The 11048-nt window shown below is 34.1% G+C and overlaps 1 protein-coding gene and 1 pseudogene across 1 annotated transcript; one reads left to right on the top strand and one right to left on the bottom strand.

The window, feature by feature from the left end:
- Positions 1–3606: 3606 nt before the first annotated feature.
- LOC149241401 (17.3 kDa class I heat shock protein-like) lies at positions 3607–4326 on the top strand. Its single transcript, XM_089367516.1, has 2 exons — positions 3607–3894; positions 3992–4326. The coding sequence occupies exons 1-2, from the start codon at positions 3687–3689 to the stop codon at positions 4258–4260; spliced, it is 477 nt and encodes a 158-aa protein (XP_089223642.1). The 5' UTR covers positions 3607–3686; the 3' UTR covers positions 4261–4326.
- A 4562-nt stretch (positions 4327–8888) lies between these two features.
- Positions 8889–10087, bottom strand: LOC149241400 (uncharacterized; annotated as a pseudogene).
- Positions 10088–11048: the final 961 nt, after the last annotated feature.

Genomic DNA, 11048 nt, shown 5'->3' with positions numbered 1-11048 from the left:
CACTTAAAATACCATGAGAAGATCTGGTAGTTACTGTTGTTTGAATTAATTTGTTTAGACTCCTATTTGTTATCGCAATTGAATTCATTCACGACCCTCGTTGTCTCACCAAGTTGACTTTCATAATGCCTTCTAGGTCTGTTCTTCGATCTTCAAGAAGACTCTTTGCTGGTTCACAAAATACACAGAGAGACTCTTTTATGTTACGAACTCCTTGACTAGGATTTCGGCTTTCATGCACATCATTTGATTTAATGTCTTAAGGAGCTTCGTCCTAGGAATGCTTATGATTTTTGAAGAAATGAAGCCAAAGGAGGACTTCTCCTTGATTAGGATTTCGACTTTCATGCTCAACATTTGATTTAATGTCTCAAGGAGCTTGGTCCTGGGAATGCTTATGATTTTTGAAGAAATGAAGCCAAAGCAGGACTTCTCCTTGATTAGGATTTCGACTTTCATGCCCCACATTTGATTTAATGTCTCAAGGAGCTTGGTCCTAGGAATGCTTATGATTTTTGAAGAAATGAAGCCAAAGTAGGACTTCTCCTTGATTAGGATTTCGGCTTTCATGCCCAGTATTTGATTTAATGTCTCAAGGAGCTTGGTCCTAGGAATGCTTATGATTTTTGAAGAAATGAAGCCAAAGCAAGACTTCTTTTCAGAAGATTAGGCTATTTTTTTATCAATCCCTTACGGGTTGTTCCTATTCATTTAGGGGCATTCTTGAGCTTTTTTATGAAAATAATGTGGAGTTTTAGTGAGTCCTCAAATGATCCAGATTTAAACAGGAACACAATAAATTACAGAGATAACCATAAACGCAGAGATGCAGTAGAAATAATACTTCATTTCATCAATGTAAAATACTAAAATATGCTTACAAACAGTAATGGAAATAAACCGACTAGAGTGATGGTAGCTGATCTCTGAGAAGAGGTGGTGGCTACATGCCTCTCAACTGTGTTACAATGAGGCTCGAAGGCCTATTTATCATTGAGAAACATGGGAAAACCCTAAACATCCAAAAACCTAACCCTAGAAGATGAAACACCAAACTATGGGCCCCGTTTGGGTAAATTTGTACATCAACTTCCCGGGGTCGTAACTTTGGCATACGATATTTGTTTTATGCATACAATATCTTGTTAGAAAGATCTATCCAAGAACTACAACTTTCGAAAGAACAACATCGGTCCATCGACCCATGTTGCTCCCAGTTTTCCAAAAAAATGTCATTTAAGGCCTCAAAACGGCTCTGGAAGTTAAGGACCTAGAAAACTGCTAAAAATAATAAATTGTGCTACAATTAAGGAAACTGAAAAGCTGAAAGAAACAATGGTGGGGGTCCAAGTGGAATTGGTGGGTGGCCACCAATACCCACCTGGATCACCAAATGCTATCAGTAAGGTAGAAAGGTAAGAACATTGTAACATGCCTGCCATGTAATTGAATCAATTTTCTCGGGTCTCTAGCTGTACTAGGTTTGTTTACAAGGAAGTTCTAATTGCCAGTTATAAGAGTGTTTTGATTAACAACATGTTTCTAATGCTTCAACGTCTGGATTTTATATTGGATCCTCATTAATGGGTGTAATAGTGACTAGCTCTCGATCTCGCTTTCAATAGAGCCTGTATTTCCCAAGGGAGCTTCTATCCATAAGATTCAGTTATGGCAACTAAGTGTCTTCACCAACAGTGTGATGTCAGAGTGAGAGGTTTGAATGCTTCTTCTAATGAGGATGCTTTTAGTGCATAAGTGGATGATAGAGGTCCTATGGGTATTGTCGATTATTGTAAATATGTGATGGGGATATATGATTTTCAATTGACTGAGAAATGGCTTGCAAAGATGAGTTGTTCGAAGACATAGATTGAAGGAGTGCGAATATACATGAGGAAAAGACTTTCGTTAGATACCTTAGTTTCCTAGAGTCTATATAAAATCTTTTGTGCGAGGGATGACTCAGTGCCTTAGCGTAGAAGTTTCTCCTGCAAGATTTGATACAGGATTGCTAGTGTCAGTATTGTAGGCTTATCTTGGTGTTTTCATATATTCTAGCCTCTACCAACAGTAATGGTTTGAGTTACCATAACCAACCTGAGAACATATTGAAGGGAATGATGAGCACATTAATTGACCAAGTTCAATCTAATTGTAACACTTCAGAATTTTTTGAGGAAGACATAACATTTCATTCAAATATTCAACACAAGATTTAATATTTTCTCATAGATTCTATTATTTTTCAGAATATAGAAAAATAGAAAAAATATATATTTTCATGAAAATGGAACTATAAGAATTGAGACTGAAATTGTAAGAATTGAAACTGAAACTGTAAGAACTATGAGAAATGAAAAGAGAACTGTAAGAAAAATGTGTTGTAATTGAAATAACTAACCTGGATATATTGGGAATTGTTCTGTGATGTTTTGTCTCCAAGGTTGGTGAATAGTCTGAAAGCATAACATGCAACTTCAGCAGCGATTGAACTTCTTTTATAGTTTTGGCACTTGAATTTAATTAGTGGTAAGAATGGACATGGATTGCAATGGCTTCATTTTGAATTTGTGATTTGGATTTAATTTGATGTGATTCAATGGTTGGGAATTTGTTATTTGTTGATCCATGTGCTTTGATTTGTTTTAATGAGAAATAGAATGGGTTGGGTATCATTTATTGAAGTTATTGGGTTGGATGTCATTTATTGAATAAAGTGGGTTTAAATGTTATTGGGTTGGATGTCATTTATTGAACACAAGGGGTTTAAATATTGAAAAACACAACAGTTATGGGTGACATACATTCACTTTTATTATGTGCAGGTATGGATATTTATTTGGGATACATAGCTTCAGTTCTGATGAGTGGGGGTTGAAATGATTGCTACTTTGTACTTCTGGAATAAACTATTTTGGAAGGATTTATGATTTTATCTATGTTCTAGTTGGGTTAATATGGTTTGCACTTTTAAGTATTAAGATACTATTTATGAACAGTTGTGGGCCTAGTTAATGTTTTGGGAAATTTTGGACATAAATTAATACTTATTTGCACTTAATGTTATTTATTTTTGTTTAAATATTGGTTGCAAAAGCCTCAATTTGGTAGTTTAGCGGGACTAATACTATATCAATCACTGGTCCCTGCACAACATTAAACGTTTAAACATTTCTCCCCTATCTACTGCTCCGTATTAAGATTGAAATTATCAAAAACTATGATGCCAATAACCCATTAAAATTCCACAGTTCATTAAATTCCTTGCCATAATTATTCGGAAAGTTCATTGAAATGAAGAAACATTATCTCAACGTTAACTTACTCTGTCTCTTCATATGTTTGAGATATGAAACATTTAATGCTATGTCGTGGGATAATTATTAATGCCCCGACACTTGAAAGATAAACCTAAAATGCCCCCGTAAACTGTAGGCACATACGAGTCCGTAACCGTTTCAATAGAAGCCATTAGAACAATCCCGCGTGGACGGGCATTGGAAGGTTTGAGAAAGACGACCTTCTTGAAACGTTATACCAAACTCCCGCTACTGCTATAAAAGCTCCTCTGGTGTCCGTTCATCGATCGCAACAAAGAAGAAACCGTTCAAGCGCAGCGCGATCCGGTAGTCGCATTATAAATTTTCCGATTCTTGATTACGGTAGAGTCGGTATTCACTGTAAGCATGTCTCTCGTTCCTCGCATCTTTGGCGGGAGATCCAGTGTTTTCGATCCCTTCTCACTGGAATTATGGGATCCTTTTGAAGGAGGGGCTTCTTCGTTTTTCAGGGACGGTGGGCACACTGCAAGGGATGATGCGACAGCCATAGCCAGCACTCAGATTGACTGGAAGGAAACTTCCGACGCTCACATCTTCAAAGCCGATCTTCCAGGTATTAATTCAATCACGTCTTTTAAAGAGTTTATGTTTCTTTTGTTTCTGAGGGCGGGCGTGGCTGGGGAGTAGTATTTACTTTTCTTTCTTGACAGGTCTGAAGAAAGAGGAGGTAAAGATTGAGGTGGAAGACGGCCGTGTTCTGCATATAAGTGGCGAGCGCAACAAAGAAGAAGAAGAAAAGAATGATAAGTGGCACCGTATTGAGCGTTCTCGCGGGAAATTTCTTCGGCGGTTCCGTTTGCCGCAAAATGCCAAGGTGGAGGAGGTGAAGGCGACAATAGAAAATGGAGTGCTTACTGTTACCATCCCCAAACAGGCTCACCCGAAACCTGAGGTTAAAGCCATTGAAATCTCTGGTTAACTGAAACAAAATTTTTTGGAAATATAGTAGAGGCGAGGTAAATTCTCGTTACATCGAAGGTTATCGTTCGAGCTAGTCTTGGTGGCTTATAAATGTATTTTCATTTTTCATAAAGTTGAAATAAATACAGTAAGTTGAAATCTTTATCGTCTCTGAGTTCCAATTGACTGTCCTGTGAAGTTTCCTGGGTTAATTAGAAGCCTTAGAAAAATTACTCGTCTTGTTGGTGAATACTGGACACAGTTTCTTTTGGATATTCGAGTCTATTTTCTATTAACGAGCTATTCTTAAATTCCTGTGTCTTCAATCTTCTTATCACAAAGTCCCATGAATTTGAAGTTGGATAACAGTTTTAGAAAGTTTAACATGAGGCTAAGCCGGTTGATTCAAATATTTCTCGTAACAAAGTAATTATCGAAAATATTAAAAATTTATTTGTTTCTCCAGAACAGTAGGCTAAATATATGGAACAGGCTAAGTAGATTTAAGTAACTTAAAATTTATTTTATTATGAATACGAAATGAGTCAAATGGTTCGCTGAAGGTTGATTTCAAATCCTTTATGTAATTTGACTCCACGGTAATCAAGAATTGGTAAATAAGAATGTTTTGGTTTTTAAATGATGGTAATATATTAAATGTTATTTATAAATTTGTTTTTTTTTTCGAGATATATAATTCATTTCATCAATTATTTTTGGATTTTCAATCGCAAATCACAATATATTAATAGTAATTGTAAATGTATGTTGTTCTAATCATAAATTGATGAACTAGTTGATGCTCCAGGAAAAATTTATAGAGAACATCCAGTTGATAGTTAATGTGCTAATCATGCTTTGATTAAAGCGAACTCCATTTTCAATTTTTAAATAAATTATATATTATTTAAAAGATATTGTATTTAAATTTTTATTATATATATATATGATTTATTAATATTAATATAGTCTTATAAAATTGTAAAAGTTATATCTTATTGACTATTTATTAGTTTGTTATTTGATTTAAAATTAAAAACATTACTTAAACTTAATCTTACAAAATAAAAATTATATATCTTTTAAAATAATTTATTTTATTTTTCTTCACTTTTATTAGCTATCATCTTATTTTGCAATCAATGCAAGTACAAACAAAATTGTTTCTCAAGATTTATGCTTGCTATCATCTTATTTTGGAATCGTTACTTGTTATTAATGCAGAACTCCTCGTAACTGTCGATTCCTTCCTTATTGGCAGGCGGTTCCTTTCTGTTATTGGCTTTCATTGTCAACACTTCCTTTGCCACCTAATAACCTCTCTAAATTTTATGTTGTAAATGAAGTGTTAATACTATGTTCTATGGATGATTCTATGCATTAATCCATTGTTCCTTTCTGTTATTGGCTTTCATTGCCAACACTTTGCCACTTAATAACCTCTCTAAATTTTATGTTGTAAATTAAGTGTTAATACTATGTTCTATGGATGATTCTATGCATTAATCCATTTAAATGCCCGTATTGTACACAGATATCTAGAGATCTTCCCTCGTATCACATGTGATCAATGGAGTAGGAATCTTGCACACAATCCCTTGTATCACATGTGATCAATGGAGTAGAAATCTTGCACACAATCCCTCATATCACATGTGATCAATGGTCACATGTGATCAATGGATCCCTCATATCCCAATCCCTTGTATCACATGTGATCAATGGAGTAGAAATCTTGCACACAATCCCTCATATCACATGTGATCAATGGTCACATGTGATCAATGGAGTACAGAGATATCTGATCTTGCACACAATCCCTATATCTGATCTTGCACACAATCCCTCGTATCACATGTGATCAATGGAGTAGAATGTCTCATATCACATGTGATCAATGGAGTAGAATGTCAATGGCACATAATCCCTTGTATCACATGTGATCAATGGAGTAGAATGTTGATGTCCTTTTCACTTCACAGGCATCGACCAGTTAATACTTCGGGTGGCATGTAGGTTTTGCAAATCCTTTCAGAATGGTTGCTTCTAATCGATCGTATGTATGATCAATCTACAATGTTTATGAGATTTCCTTAACAAGAAGAATAAAGCAACTCAAGCCAAAGATTCTAAAGGACATGTTGATAAATCTGTCGTGGATGCAACAAGCCATGGGGTTTTATCTGCCAGTTAATACTTCGGGTGGCATGTAGGTTTTGCAAATCCTTTCGTGGATGCAACAAGCCATGGGGTTTTATCTGCCAGTTAATACTTCGGGTGGCATGTAGGTTTTGCAAATCCTTTCAGAATGGTTGCTTCTAATCGATCGTATGTATGATCAATCTACAATGTTTATGAGATTTCCTTAACAAGAAGAATAAAGCAACTCAAGCCAAAGATTCTAAAGGACATGTTGATAAATCTGTCGTGGATGCAACAAGCCATGGGGTTTTATCTGCCACACACACGGACCTCAAGACTCTTATTACATATCTCCAATTCCCTACAACATAATGGAATGAAAAATGGATGGACGAATACCTAGATGACATTGTAAAGATTTTATACATTTGTCTTGCATTAAGTTTTTAAATTTCATAGCTTCTAGCTTCTAGTTTATTATGCTTTGCATTTGTTGTACTTCATTATGCTTTGCATTTGCTATACTTTTCAGATGGTGTTTGCTCTGATGACAAGCTCTTTTGTGTTAAAGGTTCTCTCCCAGAGTTGAAGGGAAAAATGGACCCCAAGGGGAAAAATGGTACACACACCCAAAGGAATAGTAGGATTGAAAATTGCATTATGATAATATTGCGTATGAGCAAAATCCTTCACGTTGGGAAGGTAAATTCATCATCAACAAGTAGTGTTTTCATGAGAGCAATGTATGGTGTGAAAGCAACAACCATATTTCTTTGTAATGTGGTGGCTTCTGAAGTCATTGGGCTCATTGATTGAATTGCATATTCCTAATCAATTTTCATGGTACATAACATTCATGAGTTTGCAGCAAGGGATTAATGGTGAAATCAAGAGATGTTTTTCCAATGCCCGAGTTTGAGTTTTGAAAGAGCTAGAATTGTTGGATACAGAGAAAGTGGAATTATACAGGAATTATAACAAATTGTATGATTGCTTTCGCAGGGGTTAGATACTCTCTCTAAACAAGTTAATGACTTCTTCCATGTTATTTTGAGTGGAAGGGAATACATTGCTTGATAGTCTCAAGTTATCCGCAGTCCAAGGAACACCCATTAGAGATGATCAGTCATGAATATATCAATAAAGTTGAACAACATGAAATGTTTAGTTTTTATTATTTAGATCATTGGAAGAAACTCCAATATCCTTTACTAATGGCATCAACTATGCTAGAAAGTTATTGTATGACATCAACTATGCTAGAAAGTTATTGTATGACTGGTAGGGATTATATGAATATCTCATATATTACTTAGATTATATGTATGGCTCTTGTAACCATACCACTACATATAAAATTCATATATAAGTTCATTTATTGGTATGATCTCTGTAAGGTGAATCATATACCCTGTTTATGCAAGTTATATGGATATTGAATCTCATCCTCCATGTACTCAAACATCTAGCTCTTTATTGTAAAATAGCATATTTCAATATAATTCTAATATCTGTTACTACCATTGAGTTATTTATGTTTTTATTTCAACACTTAAATTTTATCCACTACATGTGCGTTAAATAATAATAATAATAATATTAAATTAATATATGAAAATTAATAATAATAATATTAAATTAATATATGAAAATTTGACCTAGGTCCTAGAGTCAAAAATTAGCCGTTAGTCGTTGGAGTCTCTGCTTAGGCTATTTAACATGCTAGACTGTTTCTTCAACTTGTCCTGACGATGAACCACACTAGTTGGTTCGAAACACGTCGACAAAGGTCTTTCTATATGTGATTTACGCCAAAATTCTTCTTATAACTAGGATGAATGTTGTAAAGGAGCAGTAAATTTCTCCCTATGGGTTTATATTGGAACGAATAACTATTTTGATTGAATGTTATTGTGTACACTTAGTTCAAGCACCATGGAACTCATTGGATTAGACCCTCTAACTTGATATATGATAAATTAAAGGGTTGAATTCGTTTAGTTCCCATTTTTTTGAGAGATAAGTTAAGTAATGCAAAGGTGATTTTGCAAATGAAGTGATTCTAGAATATACAGAAGTGAAAATTCATATTAATTAGCATAAATTCTTAATTATGAATTATGGAACTATTAAATAGTCAAGATTAACACAGGTGGCCATGGTGTGATTAAGACATGGCCTTCCGTGGCACTGTCAAGTGGAATTCTTGTGAAACATTCTTTCAAGAGAAGAATGAGAAAACACAAGTTATGCTCAATTTGGCTCCTTTGTATTGTGTCCATAATTTAAATTGACTAGTTAGAAAAGCAAATCTGATTTATGAGAGGAACTTAATTGTGAGCATTGAGTAAATTTACTCTTGGCAAGTTACCAACATGTCATGTATTGGAATTTTTTATTTTCCCAAAGGATTGCCTATAATTTCTTCTATTAATAAATTAAATATTCTATGAATGGCATGCAACTAATTGTTATGAACAAAAGAAAATGTACACTTAGAGCATATTATATTACAAAAATCTTTTCCATCCATCGAATATTACACCCAACCAACATCTCATTTAGAACTTGTGGTAAACTAAATGAAGGATTGAAGAAGCTTAAGTTTCTCCAAACTTTTGTAGGCATGAAACCATTTCCCATTACATTCCTTAAATAAACTAGCTTTATGTTATGTAAGCTTCTAAGACTTGCCAATGCTAAGTGGCTAACAACCCAACATCTAATATTGGACAATATGAGACATCCATCTGCACAAATACCACAAGATTTCAATGTTAAAAGGTTTTCTTCCATTCAACAGATATACATGGGAGGATGAATTGAAATTTAAATCTGACTCAACTCTTGCAAATTTTGACAGGACTTGGATACAACCAATATTTCAACATCCTCCACACCGTAGCACCTTTTTATATCTAATTCATAGATACATTTACATCCTAAAGAAATTGTAGAAAAAACAACAAAGAAAATTTTAGAACAACCTTGAATTTCAAGCTAGTGAAGTTTTTGCAATTGAGGAAGAGATGTCAGACCATTGTTAACACATGTATGTAGTAGGAAACATTAATACTTTTGAAATTTGTGAAACCAATGGCAATTTTTACTAATCAAATCTCTCCAACTCCTAACACATGTATGTAGCATGAAACATTAATACTCTTGAAATTTGGGAAACCATTCGTAATTTATACTAATCAAATCTCTCCAACTCCTATAGATCTGGACATAGTTTCCATTACTAAGCTACAAACATCTTCAGAAAACATCATTTTGATAAACAAATTTTAAATTTTCATTTCTAATAAAATTTTGCTAGAAATGCACGAGCTCACTTAAATAATGGTATCTACATATGAATAATGGGCCCCTATATGGGCAATCCCTTCATTGGATATATTTGGGCAGAATCCTAGTTTCAATGTGACCAATTCCAAACACTTAGATAGGGATTTCAATTCTACATGAACAACTACGATAAATACAAAGGCATAGACGAGAAAAAAAATAATATCTAAAAACTAATAAAAAGTACTAATTACTATTCACATAATTATTGTCAATATTCTTTTCATATCTAAAAAATGTACAAAACATATATTATTTATGTTACAGTCAGTAAGTTCAAGCTCTTGTGCAAAAGGACAATCATCTCCTAACATAGTCAAACCTCTTTATGTGTCCAAGTTGTAGGATTCCATCTTAAGAGATGAAATATATATGTTGATGTTTCAATGGCTAAGAAAGAAATATCAGTTAGATCACAACAACGGGTGAGATCTTAGTTGTTCAACTCTCTACAACATGCCACAAGAGTGAGAAAGATGGAATGATTATTTACAAATCATCCATTGTGGGTAAGTTGTCCTTGGCCTCTTTCTTTGTTACCTGTTTGCATAATACATGGGTATATATCATTTCATCTTGCCTTGCTATCATTTTCTTGTATACTCTTGTCAATAGCCTTGATTATGTCCCATCCTCTCTCTTAGGTAGGGTGTCTTCGATTCCAACAAGTGTGAATGTTGCATTGTTTCAAAAGTGTAAGCTACATAACAAGATAACTTTCCCAACAAAGTTGCAATATGTGTTTGTATCACAAATTTGATGGCTTTGGGAAATGACTTTTATGAGATAGAGTTTCATACTATGTTCAAAATACCCATCTAATCTCCCTCCCTCAAAATTTTCTCCCATGGGTTAAATTTGCTTAAAAAGAAAAATAATGTCATGTTAACTCCAGTCATTTCTCTAAAATATCATGTTATTGATTCAATAATGGCAAGAGATAGTTCTGTTTGGAGGTTAAAAATTCTCATTCCTTCCTTGTTTGTCAAATTTGGATAAATTCATTGTTTATGTGAAATTGTCCATTCCCTCCATATTAGTCAAATTTTGGATAAGTTCATTGTCTATGTGAAATAGTTTGGCCTATCTAGTCCATAAAATAGCTTTCAGTTGATCTCTCTATCTCTCTGAAGAACTAGCAAGTTCATTCAGTATCTAGAACTCCATATCTGGATCAAAGTGGCTTCCACTAACTCACATTAGATTTGAAGAGTTGACATGACTTCTCCCTCAACAATTTTGGTGTTATTTATGTGTTTATGTCATGTCATAGAGAAATAGAGTATTTCGAGTGGAAAAAGTAATATTGATGAT

Source organism: Pinus tabuliformis, chromosome 8 (assembly GCF_031772625.1).
Source record: "Pinus tabuliformis cultivar Carrire ecotype Pingquan chromosome 8, CPIR1, whole genome shotgun sequence".
NCBI classification, from domain to species: domain Eukaryota; kingdom Viridiplantae; phylum Streptophyta; class Pinopsida; order Pinales; family Pinaceae; genus Pinus; species Pinus tabuliformis.
This window is presented reverse-complemented; position numbering and strand designations above follow the sequence as displayed.